Source organism: Apteryx rowi, unplaced genomic scaffold, assembly GCF_003343035.1.
Source record: "Apteryx rowi isolate R43461 unplaced genomic scaffold, aptRow1 scaffold_46, whole genome shotgun sequence".
Taxonomy (NCBI): domain Eukaryota; kingdom Metazoa; phylum Chordata; class Aves; order Apterygiformes; family Apterygidae; genus Apteryx; species Apteryx rowi.
The window spans coordinates 3,706,116-3,724,182 of NW_020450716.1; the positions used below are offsets into that span (position 1 = coordinate 3,706,116).

Consider the following 18,067-nt stretch of genomic DNA (forward strand, 5'->3'; position numbering starts at 1 on the left):
TGGCTAAGTGACTGAGACTTGGCAGTGTTGCATGAAACTCCCTGGGTTCTATTCACAGCTCTGCCTGGAATGACCTTATGCAACCTCTCAGTTACCTCACTCACAAAATAGTGGGGAATGGTCATTGCCTGACCCAGGAATAGGCTATGAAGGCTTGCTCAATAAGAGTTGTGGACATCCCCAAAATAGCAACAGCCCATACCAGAAGAGATAAGAGCAGAGCCCTCCAGCTCAGTATACCTTCATCTAAGCCAAAAAGGTCTTGTGAGGAAGACACAGCCTCTGCCCCTCTGAGGATTAACTTCCTTAAGTTTCTCTCAAACTTCCACACAATACAACAGCAGGTACTTCCTATCCTAATAAGGTCCAGCTCTTGTGATTACTTAAAGATGTGGGGCTGCAAAGACATGTATAAGCCCTAACTAAAATGTGAATGTACTGTGACATTCTCACTTTCTCTTAAAATAATAATTTCTTATTTATATCACAAAAGTGCTCAAAAGACCCCAAAGAAGGACCCAGGGTGCCAGCTTCTCGACAGACAGGCAAAGTAACCACATTTCTATCCTCGGGAGCTAACAACATATCTTAAGCCATAATGGTTCTCGTCGTTTCCAGAGATCAAGTCAGTTGATTGTATGTGGGGTGCAGTTTTAGGAAATGAGCTTTGTAAATTTTAGCCATATATTTTAGCAATCCCCAACAGTTTTCAACCAATACACTGTCAGCTGGAAATCCTCTGTTGCTATTAGAACCAAAATGAGGATGGAGAAAGGATGTGAAGGAGCTATTGAAGAAGCAGCTATTGCAAAACACACCCTTGCATTATTAACTATAAAAGAAAAAATTCTTCATGGTCACTAGGCTAACAAAGACAAAGAGGTGTAAAATAGGTCATTTGCTACGCTTGCAAATAGCACGTTGTTCCATTGCCTGTCACTTTTTGCCTTTGTTATCAGCGCTTTTTCTGGAGAGTGCTTACTAGAGGTAGACTAATTTCAAACAAAAGAAATTACTAATAATTTCAAAAGCAGTCATTTATCACCACATGTCGCTAGCAGAACTTTTCAGCTAGATTCAGACTTTTATTTTATGAAGGAAGGTGAAGAAATGTTTACCTATAAAACTTTCCTTAGAACAATTGCACAATGCAAATCCACTATACCAAATTTAATAAAGTTCCTAATATATTCTATCTTAAAATGTGCAATAAATAAGATTTAATGATATAAATTAGTACATACTGAATTTCATTGGTTTAATTAAATTGATGTTGATAAATCACAACCAACTTTCTCTTTGGGAATGCTTATTTTAATTTTTGAACATCATATTCAGTTTAACTTGCATTAGTTTTCAAGTATATAAGCTGTGCTGAAACAAAATGTCTCAAACTCATAAACTTAAAACAGTACCTTAAGTCAACTGGTGCAATATGGCATGCAGGCACTCCCTGGGAAACCTATGTTTGATGTCAGCTTATCAAACTTCAGTAAAAGAGCCAAACATAGATATCTATATATACAGGAATAAGAGACACACAATAAAATTGTCTTCTTATATAGCATCCCYGTCAGCAGCTGAAGGGCTGTTCCTGAGACTTTTAAGGAATTGGTTAGCCTACTTTCACATTGAAAATACTGCACAAGGCTGGCCAGGATTTCAGTCATCRTGTGTTGACTGACAAATAATATAACACAATTAAATTATTCTTGTATGCTCAGGATAAGCCAAATCCCTTCTTGTATGTCAGTTAACAGAAAGTAAGTCTCTTTTCTTGAGCTGAGTGCAGTCTCTCCTTTTGGTGCTTCTCACACCCAGTGCTTGGTTACAATCCTAGCCAGTGAGATAATCACCACCCAGAAGAAACATTCCATTTCCCCTTTTTATATCTAGTTATGCTGTAAGTTCCTCCTAGTAAGCAGTTGTACAGCTCCCAGAAGGATAATACAGCCTTACTTGGTGAAACCTGTCACTGTGCCTTTCAAATGAGATAAATTTAAGGAAAAGTTTAAATCAGACAGATTCCCTCTCCACTTAGCCCTGGTGAAGGACTTTTTTGTACACCCTAGGAGTATATAAAAAAAAATCTCACCTGATGCTTTACTATCACACTTAAAACAGGCAACTTCTGTTTGAACTGAGAACAGTGTCCTTGCCAAGGAGGAGAAACATAGTAGGAACCCTTGTATATGCATAATAAATGACTGAAAATTATAGAAAAGTTTAACAAAATGTAACAGAAAGTACTACCTTTCTGTAATTGAGACTTTTTCTATAAACTTTAAGAGAGAGGTTGGAATTATTAACAGGATAGAAAAGTAAAAAATAAAATGTGATGCAATGTTAAGGAAGTTTAAGCTTCCTGCCTTTAATGTCCTTCTTCTTCCAAGCTATTCACAACCTTGTCATTTCCTACTGCCGTCTCTTGTCACAAACCATTCTACCCGTTTTGATTTTCCCATGGTTTCAGCTTTCCTTGACTTGTTTTCAGTTCCTCACATAAGCATTCTTTTTCCATAATTTGTAAGAGCGCTCCCCTTTTTTTCACATCTCTCTTTAAGACCTATCTTTGCCATAATTCCTGTAACAAATTTATCCTGTTATTACAGCTTGAGAGTGGAGAATGGTTCATAATTAGTTTCTGTAGTAAAAATGTAATTATTTTAATTTATGAAAAAGGGGCTCACAGACAGGCACATGTATTTCCTTATATTCCTTCTCCCAACTTTTCAGTATCACTCATATTTATGAGCTGTAAGTTATGTGCAATAATGTATGAAAATGTATATTTTAAGTCCCCTTGCACAGGGGAGGATATTCTACTGCAGGCTTGTGACCACAAAAAAATATTACATAATAATTAACTAAGAAATCTAATGTGCATTTCTGAATATTTTTAATATGACAAAATTATATCCAGGCTGAGACTGTATTCACGCAAAGCTCAGAAAGCTGCCTAACATAGTATCCTACAATGCATGCCATCTCACAAAGTACTCATCAACAGTGGATTTCAATTACTGTTATCAGAGATCCTTGTATTTCACGCTACAAACACGTCTCTACCCTGACTTCAGGCACTCACCTTTAGCAAAAGCACACCTGGTATTTTTTGGGATGCTTCCCAGCTTCCTATTTACCTTATTTCATTCTGATTTCTACTGTATGCCAACAGCTCTCTAGACCTTAATATAATTTAAAGTACAAACTAGTAATATTTTTCTAATCTAAAGGGGTCATGTCTGCACAGGTTATGTAGGGGAAGTTAATGCTCAGTCAGCACTAACTGACAGGATAAACGTCAGTGGAATTATTTCTGCTGCTTTGTTGGGGAACGTGCCATGCGGGGCATCCGTTTCCTGAAAGCTTTCACCAGGTTGGGCATGTGTGGCACTTTTCAGCCTTCCTGCTGAACGGAAAGTCTCTTCCTATTCTAGCCTCACCTTCAGTATGAAGTGTCCTTATCTTTCCTTTTTTTAAAATACCTCAAAATCAGATACACTGTATATGCAAATAAGTTTGATAGTTAATTACAATCTTAAGGATGTTCCACAGACTGTTGAAAGAAAGTTAACATCTAAAATGTCAGTCAAGTGATTTAAGTCCAGTGAAATTTTTAATGAAAACATTAAAAGTTACTGGACAGGAAAACTGCTCACATGCTATCACTCAGGAAAAAATCCACCCATAACATTGGACTTCACTTGATACTGTAAACACTAGCAAGAACATGTACAATTTAAAAGCAATTTTTTTGTATGGATTACTCTGTAAATTAAACTGTACCTGGGGACTCATTCAGGCTGAAGGCAATTCGTACTGGCTTATCAGCAGGTACCCTGGCGGTGGTGATCATGTGGGCACTTGAGTCAATGCTTTTACTTGTTTGTTCCAGCTGCAATAATATAAACAATATATTTATTACAGAGCATGTGACACCATCCAACAAATGAATTAATAATGTTTTTCATGCATTCATTGCTACCTTTCTCATTCTAGCTAAGCAATGTTCAGAATCAAAGTCAAGGGGGTGCCATTTCATTTTTCCATTTAAAAAGGATTTAAGTGAAATTCAGTGCAGAGACTGCCTTTCTTCTGTTATTTACAGATTAGAAAGAACAATGGCAAAGGAAGCTTCCCCTCTCCTCACCTGCTTGCTCCCCGCCATTGCCCCTTCAGCAAGCCTTGACTCGTGGCAATGCTGCCTGGTTCTGAAGGTGAAGAAGGAAGAAGGGGTGGGGAGTTGAGAGTAACATGACCCCAAGCCTGCCATGTGATTGGAAACGTGCACACCACTCCAGATGGTGGCAATGAGGAGGAACCCATCCTCCTACCTTCCGCCCATACTCCCCCAGTCAAGCTGTGCCTGATAGTCACACACTTAATGGTCAGAAAGGTACTGGCTCTCCAAACCTTGGTGGTGATTCTTCAGTGGAACTCTGTGCAGATGTAGGGGTTTGCCTGCATGGGTTTGACTCCCGGATCAGGACCCTTATTCAGTCCTTGGTCTTTCTTCTGAGACCACCAGCTCCAAAAAGTGGTTTTAATGAGATGAAACCCTGTCCATTAAGAAAACTACTAATTCATTTCAAGCAGGGCACCATAGAGTCACTGAGCAACAAAAAATTTAGTTACTACTTATCTGTACTAATATAACTAAAGCATCTCCAAATACTCAAAGTTGCACTCATGGTTCTACTATATATATTTAACCTTTAGAACACATAGCTTCGGTAGACATCTAAACACAAAGTTATTCTCCTTGTATAGCGAGCACAAGGCTGCTAAAATTCACAGATGTTAATCTTCTGATTAGCTCCATGTGTGCAGAACATGAAGTCAATGGGACTCCATGCATGCAAAGGATCTGCCCATAAATAAATTATTTTAAGACTGAAAACTATGTTATCCAGAGTGCATTGTACCCATACCAACTATGTGGGCAATTAGGATAGCATTTAAATTACTGTAATAACTCCTCAATCAATTAGAAACCAAGTTCCTTACTAAAATACAATGAAATTACTAAAAGCTGTACCACATGTCAGTAGATAACACGGCATTTAGCTAGTGAAAACAAAAGCCAATGTATTCCTAAGCCAATATCTTGCAGGTTTTCAGTGAAGTGGTTATTGTATTGCACTGAAAACCCAACAACAAAGTGGTTACTGTATTGCACTGAAAACCCAACTGTTCATTCTAATTTGCACTTACTTATTTGGCAATCTCAGAAAATCAGTAGAACAGAACAATATTACAGGATTATAATCTTCCTTGGTGAGGCATGAGTGAATCAAATTCTTCCCTGCTATCACTGCCTTGCAATCACTGGAAGAGTGCCAAACTTGCATTTGGCCCATTAATTTCAGCATTTCTTTTTTATTTGCTTTGTCTGTCTTAGCATTAAATCTGATCAAAGAATTTGTTATCTAAAATGCTTAATCTTTTTTTTAAAAAAACAATAAATATTCTAAAATCATTACTTTGAATAAACCTGATTAGAAGCTGAGAATGTCTCTTTCTACTGATACATGAAGGATCTCCAGGACAGTYCTTTAGACCCTATTACTAATAATCAAGACACACAGAAACTGAACCAATCAATATGAATTGGGCAGAGACAAAGAAAGGTCAACTAAACTGCCACAGCGTATATTTGTGATCTCAGGAAAAGATCTCTGGGGTCAACTGAAATATTCTATTTTGAAGTGCATTGCATTACACTAAATAACTTTCACGTTCTGAAAGTTATTGATCTCTTTTTCCCAGAGCCTCACTTTTTGAGAAACATCTGAGGCATCTCGCGKTTTTTTAAAAAGAACAGCACAACTACTACCCCCAAATTATTTATCCTATTTCCCTTCCATTACTCCCAATTTAAGGTAAAATGAAACAAAACAAAACAAATTAGATGATGAACAAGGCTATAAGACATCATTCTATGTTGGTGGCACACATTCCCCTGACATCTATTTACTATCACCAGTGGTCTTCCACATAAGAAGATACTTCACATTTCATATCATAGCCTAAGAAATTAAAATGATACATTCAGCAAGAGGATTTAAACTTGCCATAACAATACTGCTAGAAGTAAATCTGTTGTCTTATCCCAGTCACATACTATGTGGTCTTTGATATTTTTAAATTGCCTCTTTTAACCTGCTATGAGAGGGCAAAAATCAATATCCCATTCAGTAAGTAATGGTGAATTCTGTCATAACACAAAAGAGAGTTTTCATTTTATTCTGATTCCCCAAAAGAAAATCTCATCCCTATATACACCAATTATCCTGCTATCTGTTTTTTTATGTTACGTTTATCCCTTCACTCAATTTTTCTGCAGAATTCTCGAGCTCTTCATCCCAGGAAGCAAGCAAACAGAACAAAAAGGGATGGAAACGCTCCACGCGCAAATAAGGTGATGCAGGAAACACACAGGCTGACTGCCCCCAGCTTCCCACCTGCTTTCTCCATGCATGAAGAATAGTATCCCTGTAGACAGAGATGTGTGCGAGTGGGCAACCTGGAATTTAATGAGATTTAATAAGCAGCCCCCTCACTCATGACAATTGCCTATAGAACTGGCTGCTGTTTCTTCAGAAAAATCTGTAGCAGAACTCTTAATCTAAGCGTTGCTACAGCTCTATCGATTTAGTTCAGTTCTCACACCTGTTGCCTTACCTCACTTAGTGGAGTGTCTGCACTTGTATAATCCAGGGCCAGCCACTGCCTTGGCTTGTCGTTGCCTTTATGGACTAAAGCTTCAATAAAAGAAAAGGCTGCACCTGCTGCATAGCAGCAAACTGACAAGGTCTGAGAAGCTGAGACAGCTGTCAGGGCAACATGCTGCTACCTGCACTTCCCATAGGCTTTGCTGTCCCAAAAGATCACCCTTTTCCGCTTTTCTCCACAATTCCGCTTCTCTTTCCTCTCCTTTCCAGTGGCGAGGGATTATGATGTTGTCATGCTTCAGGGAGGAAAAAATCCTTCTGTCACAGGCATTATTAAGCAGCAAACTGTGGTGAGCCCAAGATTTTTAATTCATTAGTCCTGGCAAACCTAAAATACAAACAGACTTGCTTCATAGGACAGGAATGTTTTCAGCATGACCCAATCAGTGTCTGTGTCTATTCCAGCAAACTGGCAAAGATAGCATGACTCCAGTCAGCAAAAATGTCTGCGGCTCCAATCAGCTTGGGGTGACATTGCCAACTTGGACTGGCTACAAGCAAACTATCAAATGATAGCAGAGACTATCAAAGTTAACAACAAGGGATGGGCTCGGTGTTTTAGGTTAGGTTCACACTGGCTTTGCTAAAGGGAGGCTTGTCTAATAACAGATGAGCCTTACAATACTAAAGAGACAATGAGCAAATTTCAGAATGCGTAGGCCGTGAAAGCACATGTATTTATAGATGAACTGACAATGATGATGATGATAACTGAAGCTGGCTAAACCCGAGATTTGACCTAACTCAAAGGATTTACTAGTGTAATTTCTGACAGTGTTTGTCAGGTTTAAAACCACAGGCAAGTAATTAATAAATAAATCTTGAAATATCGCAACAGAAAAGCGTTTCTCCAGCTTCAATTGTTATTTTCTGTAGCTGTATCAAACACATATCCTGCCTACATGACCTTTTTTGATTGACTGCTATCACAGTGATTAAAACAAATGGAGGATAATGCAGAACAAGTACAGAATGATTATATATAATATTTTCATATTTACTGTTCTGTGCTTGTGCTTTTATATTTTATATTTTAAAATTCCAAATGGAAAAGGTGTATCTAACAGAAATCTCCTGTACAGGCACATTGCTAGATTCTCTGGGTTCAGCTGAGAAATGCAGAGGCTGCAGAACAAATGGAGATGTGAAGGTTGTCTTAAATCAAATTTCTTCTCTCCTCATGCCCTCATCTCACCTTGCTTTCTTAGCCCAGGACTGGTCCGATCAGTGCAAATCTCAGCAACCCAGGAGTTGCCCTTGTGGCCTCAAAGGACCTTTTTCACGCTTTGCAATGACTAAACTGCACAGATATTCTACCTACACTTCCTTCCTCCAGCATTGACCCCGGAGGGTATCAGACAGCAACTGCCTTACTTAAGCATCTGATGAGGTCTTTTCTCTAACTCCACTGTGCTTCCAGAGCAGACTATAGGCTCTGGCCCAAAGGGGTAGCCAAAAGCAGCAACATGCCCCTGACTACGCTCACTGTTTTCTTCTCTTAATGTGGTTCTGAAAAGATTGAGGATTTCTCCCTATATGTCTCCTTTGGAAGGGGAGGGAGCGAGATTTGTCTTTGCTCACAACCATCATTGCTAATAATCCCATCAGCAGGTGATATTGATCTCCAGCTCCACGAGTAATTATTTTGAAAGTATTTATTTAAAGATGCAGAAAATCCTGGCTCCATTGAAGTCACTGAAAAATATTGTGCTTCATTTTCCATGGAGCCAGGGTTTCCCCCAAATCATAAGATTCTCCTCTGCCTTGTGTGGACAGATGGTATTTACATGGTATGAGTGACTTCATTACACGCTATAAAATAAAGTAAAGCCTAAAATAGAGCCTCTACATAAAATGCTAAGTCTTGCAAAATCTTCAGTAGCCATCACTGTAAGGGTCTTGGTTGCTCACTGACACAGATCTTACACAAGCAGTTCCTTTAAAATACTAAAAAACTGACTGAAATGATGGCTGAATAGCACAGGGGTAGTTTTTCCACATGGCTCTGACACTCCACAGTTCCAGACTGACACCTCAGTTGTACGCAGTTTAAACAGTACCTGCATTTGCAAATTGAGCTCATAATCATTTTGTGTTCTGTATCCACTGCATACATACTCCTTAAATGTTAGTTCTTCTAGTTAAATCCTGTATTGTTATACACACTTTACAAAAGAAGGTGGAATCACCTGTGCTTCACTTAATGCACACATTCCTCTTCTAATGAGTATATTGCTTCCGAAGGCTGTGAATCATGTGCTAAAATATCAAAACTGCACAAACCAAAAAAGCCCCTGATTTGCATTTAAATGTCAGTTCTGTGCTTTATAAAATGATTAGTCACCTGGAACTACTACTGAGCAGAAGACAGCATATTTTAAAAATCTGAGAACATTATGGCATTCTGTATATACAACATTAAATCTGAAACATCAGGATAAATGATCAAACTGTAACTATTTTATCATCTATTTATTATTGGGGTTATGCTTCTAAAAAACCAAACAACATGGATTTAAACGGGACATTTCAAAAGTTTCTCAAAATGACTTTGTAACACTAATGTGGGTAAGATTTAGTATATCCATTTTAAACAAAAGCAAAATTGAAGTACAGAGTTCTTCACTTCTGTGATTTGCTCAAAGTAATATTCAAAGGCACTGTAAATCTTAGGAAAAGATAAATCCCACTTCTCTTACTCACTTAAGTAGGCTGACTGAAATGCATCTAAGAAAATTACACTTTATTGCAGTACAATAAATACTTCTTTATAACAGGCTACACATACAGCTTACAGTAATCTCTGTGAAAATCACAGAGGGCTGATAGCTCCTCCAGTTTTTTGTGCAGGAGCACAACCTACTCTGTTTTCTTGCCAGCATACACTTAGTCATCAGATGCCTGGTACCCAAGCAAAATTCTTTCAATACTGTATCACATTATGAAACTGGTGAAAAGCTAGAAGAGCGACATGCAGGTATTCATCAAAACACCTTAAAGAAACATAGCTTAAATCAGGAACACTGCAACTTATGGATATCCAGCACTAGAAACATGCAAATTTGTAACAATTTTTAGGATGAAGTATCAGTTATTCTACAGATGTAAAAAAGGCCAATATCTGCTATCTAATAAAACACCTGTTGCCTTCCCTTTTTTAGCTGTGCTACTTTCAATTCACTTCAATTTCCTAGTATAAGTAGTATTTTAGTAGCATATGACCTCATTCATGCTAAAATGGTGTTTCAGAGATTGTCAGTCACTGTTTAAAAATATACTTAAAATATTCTAGCATATGGAAGATGTCCCAAGGAATTTTTTTTAAAAAAACACTTTGCCTGAAAGCTAACATAGAGTAAAATTTTCACTTTATAGCTCCATCTGAGTAGAAACGAATCATATTTTGGGGAATTTCTGACAAACATTTTTCTGCAGCAAAATCTGTTAAAAATCCCACTGTGGGAGGCATTTGTTTCCCTTGACTCTCATTGGGGCTGATCAGGGTGAAGCTGCTCCATGCTGTATATAATTGATTTTGAAGGCATAAACATTGTTGAGTCACCTCCTGAAATTCTACATTACCTGTTGAATTTCCAGTTCCAATTTGATCGCAAAGCTCGGAATTTGCTAAATATTAAAAGCTAGATGGTATATTCTAGCAGTCTACAACGGTAATTAAGTAAGTGCCTTCACACCAGCACTAAAACAAAAGCTCTTTGTTGATCTGATCTCTTCTTGCAGTTCACGAGAATAACCATTTCAAGTCTGCATGGAACTGGGTAGAGAAGTGGGTTTTTTTTCTATGATAGCAGCCAATACAATGTAATCAAGCATGATAGCCACAACCTTCCCAGCTAGAAATCCAGAATCAGCACCAATACTGCTCTCTTGTCTTTTGGGTAACAGAATAGCATGTATCAAATATACATTACTTAAGTTTTGTGGTACTTCACTCACAACCTAGCACCCCAGGTCCTAACAGCTGGAGCCGCCTACAGAGCACTTCATTACTGTTCTTAGACACCACCTCCAGTCTYTTTGCCTCGGTAGTCTCAGTCTCTCCCACCTCCCAGGACCACTCTCCATTTCCTTGCCAGTCAAGTTCTGTGTCCTTCCATCTCAGCTCCAAGTTTCTCTCTCACAGCTGTAGGTCTCAGATCATAGTTTCGATTCCCTTTCTCCTTTCCTCACAGTTTCTTTGTCTGGGTCTTTTCATTCCTTTCTTGGGTCTTGCTTTTGCTCCCTACACTTTCAAGAAGGCAATTCCCTTTGTTCCCCATCTTATCCTCTGAATCTGGAATCAGCACCACCCTAAAGTTGAACTTTTTGAGAAAATTCTGCTCTAGATTATGTGAAGCAGGGACAGGACCTGATAATTTAAAATTGCACTTTGTCAAGGGCTTACATATTGCATAGGGTGGTTTCTCTGGGGAGGGGAAAAGGTACATTTCTGATGAAGGTGCTACTTTTTTGCTGTATTTCAATTCCCATTCTTCAAAGAATTTGAAAATCCATTAATAAGAAATATCACTGGTAATTTTAACACAGGTAAAATCATATACTTTCCCCCAAGCACTACACTCATAAATGGCTGAACACTGTCAGATGAAATTAATTAATTAAAAATACCTTGGAACAGGCATGAAATTTTTTTCCACAGTCATGTGATCAATATCCATGAATGTGAGCACTGACTTGATGAGTAAAAAATAGCATGTAAAAACCTTACAATTCATGGCAAATTGATGCAATATCTGAATGCAGTTATATAGGATCATGTACATCTAATGAAAAAAGCTGTTCCAGAGAAATTAGGAATTGGCTCACACATTACAGGACTTGACTCAGCAATTTTTATGTTTGCCTTATGACCATGTGGAAAGAACAGCGCATCTTGAATCATTTGAAAGCCTGACTGATGAAAAGCTCCACCTCTTCCACAGCAACCCCTAGACAGAAATTGTAGGAAGCTAATGCTGCTGATAGGAATAAAACTGAAGCCTTTGAGATATGATGCTGCCAAAGATCCTTGCATATCTCTTGGGTGGAAAATAAGATGAAAGCTGAGTTTAGAAATATTATTGGAAAAGGCTCACTCTGTTGTCAGAAATCAACAGGTGCAAACCTATATACTTCACTTGCATCAGCATGAAGATGGAAATAACCTTCAGAAACTAATTTTGGGAAGAATGGTGGCAGGTCATCTCAACAGGGGATAGCCAGGGAGGATATGGATGGAGAGTGTGCAGCAGTTTGCTAGGAGGTCAGCAGCTGAATGTTCAAAGCTAGCATTGGTTTGAGTAGACTTCTGGAAACRCTAGTAGAATGTCACAAATGCTTAAAACACAAATACATAGATTTTGCTTACTGATAGTGTCACTAATCCACATCCAGCTGTCCTAGGGCAGGAAAATAATTCTGTTATATCCATGTACAATTGGAGTCATCACTCTGAACTGGATCTGCTATTCCTTAAGGCCATACTTAGCTTACCTTAAGAACTTATGTTAAGGGCATACTACAAGACATTACAGGCTCACTGGCTGAATAGCCGAGGTCAACATGCTCTCATGCACAAGACTTTTGACCCAACATATTTTCACTGAGCTTTGCTACTGTCAGGAAGAAATCAGCACCCAGCAGAACCCGTGGTAAAATCCCCAGCAGCAGCTGGTATTCTGTCCGTAGCTGAACCCCCATTGCTGATACAGCACTGAAACTGGCTGTGTTATAGTGCCAGCTGCAAACATGGAGGGAAATTTTAGTAAAGATAAATGCTGGACTCTTTATTAACAAAAATATTTTCATCAGTAAACACAGCTGATAACAGTCCAGGAAGTCCTCACACCTTCTCTAGATATATATCTTCTTTCACCCAAAGAGACAACATATGGCATTATAACCAGCAAGCGCAGAGCAGGGCAGACAGTTTAGCAGTGCAGTGGATGTATCAGGCACATAGGTGTCACAAAATGACATGATATTACGTGCATGCATGCATTTATATTGTTCAATAGAATTAATTACACTAAAAAGGTATCATTACAAAGTCAAACATTTTCAAACTTACGAACAGCCTGTCTATGTATAGGTGGTTCTGAACCTTTGTGCATCTATGATACACTCTTTAATGTTAGTGCTCAGGTTATTTTCCCCCAGGAACTCAAATTCAGACAAACCTGCTTGTTCAAATAAGAAAGGAAAAAAGAGAGCAGCCTTATAAATTCAAAGTTGTTATATCTTTATAAAGGTACATTAGAAAACAAAAGGGCTTTGTTCTGGCAGATGAATTACACAAGACACATTCAAAGGCCAGCTCACCCATGAATGGTTCTTGTCCAGGAAATAAGACTCTACCCAATCTTCTACTGGGATGCTGACAAGACAAAATGGGGTAAGGAAGGTAAAACTGCCTCTTTTTTTGCAGGGGGAAAGGGCACTTGAACTTCGTTCTTCTCAAATTGTTGGCTGTGCCCTTGAGATTGATTATAAGTGATGGGCCAAATACTACTATTTTATCATTATTAGTGCCATACTCCTTCCTCTTACCACGGAATAATGAAAAAAACAGATATTTCTGTGGTCCAGCGTACAGGACTAACTCAGAGATATTAATACTCCAGAATATTCACATAGTTAAGTAACTAATACAATACTGTTTCCTAGGTGCAATACTGCCAGACTTGGCATTACCTAATCATTATTAGTCAAAAAGATGACATATTACTTCTAGAAATGACATTAATATTGATATTTCTCACAGGAAAGAAATGAAAATAGGCTCTGTCATCAGTTTCTCGCTAAAAAAAAAAAAGAGAGAGAGAGAGAGATTAACAAAATACCCATCTTTCCTATACGATTTTGAGTACTCCACAAGTGAGAATGCCAATGGTTTTAGAACTTTAGCTGAAACACGTCTGCTACAGGATTTTTGACAATAATGACTCCCAAATATATTGGCTACCTTTGAAAACCAATAATTCCAGATAACAGAGAATAAGCACTAACATGTTAGTCCCTTACTTACATGCACTCCRTATTATGAATAGAAACAGCCATTTCCAGAGGTATCTGTTCTTCAATGCTGCCCCTTAGAGGACGCATGCAAGAAATTCATCCATCTAGGGACAAAGATCCTTTGAAGACAGTACAAAGAGAACTGGATCAAGACAGTGCAATGTTGGGTCCTTTGAAGCCTATTGACTATTTTGATACTAACCATTCACCAATATGGCATAATGATATGTAAAACTCCTTAATTACTTTAAGAAATTGTGTTTGCTACAGAAGTTTTTTTCAAAAAATGAGCTTGATTCCTCATACCACTTTTGCCCAAGCCCCTTAATGGCATCCTGATTTTGACGTTATGTTTTTCTTCCTGTGGTCATCCACAATAACGTAAGAACAAAATGAAATTTCCAAGCTAAACCTGTATCAAATCTTAAAAAAATTTTTTTAGTAAGCACTGCTAGCAGTACCAACAAACCGGTATCGCACGATGAACTGTGAGCAGGCTGCAGTAGCTCCTAAATATCCCTATTTTATCCCTAAATCCTGATTCACTTGTAAAAGTGACAGGAATGGTATCTTAACCATGCTCTGCRATTGCAGCTTCCTGCATTTGCACAGAGGTGGCAGGGAATATTGATCTCTAACCTAGCTGAACTATGGGCTCCTGACAAAAATGTTTAAGATTCTCACCATGCAAAGTTCAGGATCTCTGTCCTGGTGTGAAGCCTCATCACGCTTAGAGTGCTGTAGATGAGCAAGGTTAGATCTTATTGTCTTGTAACTGTCCATTTCAGAAGAAACATTAAAAAACACAAGGCGGCATTCTCAAATGGCCTTCAATGGCATCATAAGCAAAACTGTAATGTATGTGGGGTAGTACATACATTTGGGGGGGAAAACCGAACAAAAGAGTATATATACTCTATGTTCCTGGTTGCAGTTTGCATCACCAACTTGCCTGTCATTTGAGTATTATAGGTCTCCAATTCAGTGCAAAATTAGAAAATTACTATTGAAATACCTGATATCAAACTTACTTCCTTTGCATTCACCTAGTTCCTACAGTTTTGCAGCCATAAATAAAATGACATCAGTTTAAAAATGAACAAAAACAGTCATCAGTAAGGCTCACAATCCCTGAAATGTTAAATCCAGTAACAGAGAGCTGTTTACTAGAATGAGATAGCTTGTATTACCATGGCCAAGTGGTTGATGAGATTTCAATTTTCAAGTGTCAACAAAATGGAACATTTTCTTTTTTAGTTCACTCGTATATGCCACCAATATGAGAAAATCAAGATGGAAGACAAACTGCTGGTTAAACTGTATTACAGAGCTGTGACGGAGGCACAGTGATGTAACCCCAAAGTGACAGAGTCCAAACTTCACGGACTCTGAAGGCTTGAAAGGCAGGCATCAAACTGCCAGTGAGAGCAAAGGGAGTTACATTTTTGTTTTCCAGAGTTTGGTAAATGGAACCATACACTGCTGAATGACTCCTTTGGGTTTCCCACCTTTCCCAAAGATTTCTTTCTGAACTCTATTCCACTGTTTGGTTTTGGTTTTTTTGAGTTCATGCACAAAGCAAGTCCAATTGTCAAATATCTTCTTTTATAAAACCCAGAGTTCAAATGAAGCAAAAAACACCACAGCAGTATGGTTCTGCATCCTGTAGACTCTGCCTTCCACCACTCCTTTCTGTGGAAGTGGTGTCTTTTGGACCAGCCTATCTAAAATCCTTGTAGGTGATCAAATGAGGCAATTGCTCTCTCAAAGCTTCTGCAGGTGTTGGGAACACAGATGCCTCCCTCCTAAAGCTATGGCATGCTGATGTTCACAGTAAGAGAGCAGTGGTATGGCACGCTGCCACATATTGTCCCACTTCAAGAACTGGTTCAATGCATTCTACTGTTTCTTTGCCAGCTGGCTGATAAAAATGACAGCTGTTAGTGGATCAAAATAACTTAGGTGAAGCTTTAATATATGTTTTGGACCATTTTCATGCAGGAGAATGATTAACAGAGAATCTTTCATGAATCTCTTATATGGCTCACTGATGCCCAAATTTCAGTGAACAGAATTCAGAACCTGGACCATAAAGATACACACAACAAACATTCAGGCATTCATTTTGCTGTATTATATTAAAAAAAAAAAAAAAGGAAAAGCTCAATGTATCATAGATAAAATCTGTTCTTCACTAAGACTTCAACAGCTAGTCTGCAGAGTTGGTAAGATAAGAAATACTGATGATAAAGAGCAGTTGTGATAATTATCCTTCAAAAGCAAAAAGGCAGAGATTTCTTTATCGCTCAGTACTGTTTCAAGAATCTTATCCCCGATAAAGGGTTCAGAATAAAATCTGGCTGATATCCAACAAGAAAAACTGCTGATACTGCTGAGTCAGGGATTTGTTGTTGTCACTTTCAATCCCTGCCCGTTGCAAGCTCCAGTTCCATGGTACTTCAGTGTGTTGTAACACCTTTTGCTTCACTAAGCTTTCTAGTTCTCATTTAACCCATTCATTGTGTAGTATGTAAAACTGCTACAGATCCAATACTTAGCAAATACACTGGAATCCGAGTGGACAAAGTAATGCACTACTTACGTAGCTTTAGATATTGTCGTAGCACTGTACAAACACTAGTTGCTACTGTTCAGTTGTACATTAGAGTAATTTATTTATTAAATAAACCTCCAAGACATTAACTTGAACTATTATTTCTGGTGTTGTACCCATATTACAACACTGGTACACTCACAAGTAACTGTTTCAAAGGTGTTTATTAAAAAATGTTCACTGCTTATTCTTTGTATGTAAACTGTGTTGCACAGCTTAAGTGCTGCTTAGGCAATTGCCCATAATTGTTAGACCTGATATAAATGTAGAAATGTTACATTTTTTTTCCTCTACTACACAACTTAAATAACAACAGTATATTCTTCAACTTGTAAGGTTTGTAGGCAGTAAGTGATATGACTCTACTGCTCAGACTATGGTTAAGGATCACAGTTTTGGGAGTTAGCATGCAATACTGGGAACAAGTCTTGTGCTGTAGTCCCAGATTTTGACATGGATCCATTCTGTGGCCTCTTGCATGTCATTTGCTATCACTAGGACATGATTTTCTGATTTGTAACATGTGGTAGTAGTATCTCCCCCTTTGCAGAAGTGCACAGCATTTATTCATTAATAAACTTTTTAAAACTTCCAGAAACACGTATGAAAGACTGTACCTTACTGTGCAAGCCATGAATCTTAATTACAGCTAAGAAGGTTATGCAGCACAGAAACAAGGGCTGCAAAGGTGTCCTTGGAATTCTTTTGATTCACCACCAAGCACGAGTCAGGCCAATTTCCTAGCTGCTGGCAGATATATGGGGCTGATGGAGTAGCCAGGAAATAACGGGATACACGGAAGTTCCCTAGGTCATGCTGATGGTCACACTCTATGCTGGCAGCAAGAAGGAGAGTGCTCGACACATCCCAGGTCTGATTCAAAGACAGCTGAGCCAGGAGACTCCCACCAATTGAGTTCTGGAGACTTTATGGATTTCTCAACAGGTATATTCATATCACATATAATTAAGAATCCTAAAATTAATCCCAAAATAAGAACGGAGACAATATGAAAAACAAGATTTGGAGATACTTGGAAAAAGTCTTTAAACTTATTTGGGTAGAGAAACAAAGTTCTAAACATTAAGAAAAATCTCCATCTTTGTCCTGAAGATCTAGTACTGTTTTAGACCATCCTTAGAAAATTCCAAATGGGGCATCCAAGTCAAAGCATGATACAGTGAAGATAAACTTAGGAGATACACACCTCAACATCCCCAGTGCCAATCAACATGAGTTGTGGTCTTGATCTCAGAATCCTGTATCTTAGCTACAGTTCTTCTGCTTAGTGTCTGCAGAACTGAAAGAAATCCTAATCAGGTGAGTAGCAGCTTATTTCCAGGAGACTGCAGTAGCTGTCATTTCCTTTACTCTTCATGACTTCAGTTTGGTGCTATTTCTGCAGAAGTCTTTAGCTATTCAATCCTCAACATGCCATCCTGTTCCAGTATTTCCTTTCTTTTGCAATTGCAGCCTAAAATGACTGAACATTTCTCCCACTCCTCAGCTTGATGTTCTGAGTTTCCACATATCCCCGAAGCACTGATAAATTCTTCCAACCTCCAATAAGAATACCCAAATTTATAATAGCAGCTGGCTTGCATTTCCAGGCTGCTGTATACTCCACTGGAGAAAGTACCTGTATGACCAATTGAATATTAAAGAGAGATGTTTCTCTAGGCCTTATCTGACCATGGAT

The 18,067-nt window shown here is 38.4% G+C and overlaps 1 protein-coding gene across 1 annotated transcript in view; it reads right to left on the reverse strand.

Annotated features, from left to right (window-relative positions):
* MAP3K7CL (MAP3K7 C-terminal like) overlaps positions 1 to 6,872 on the reverse strand; it is a 30,555-nt gene extending 23,683 nt beyond the window's left edge. The window contains 5 exon segments of the mRNA XM_026077665.1: positions 3,790 to 3,898; positions 4,154 to 4,214; positions 4,417 to 4,493; positions 4,495 to 4,562; positions 6,860 to 6,872. Coding sequence (XP_025933450.1) covers positions 3,790 to 3,898; positions 4,154 to 4,214; positions 4,417 to 4,493; positions 4,495 to 4,562; positions 6,860 to 6,872 — 328 coding nt within the window.
* Between the last annotated feature and the right edge of the window lie 11,195 nt (positions 6,873 to 18,067).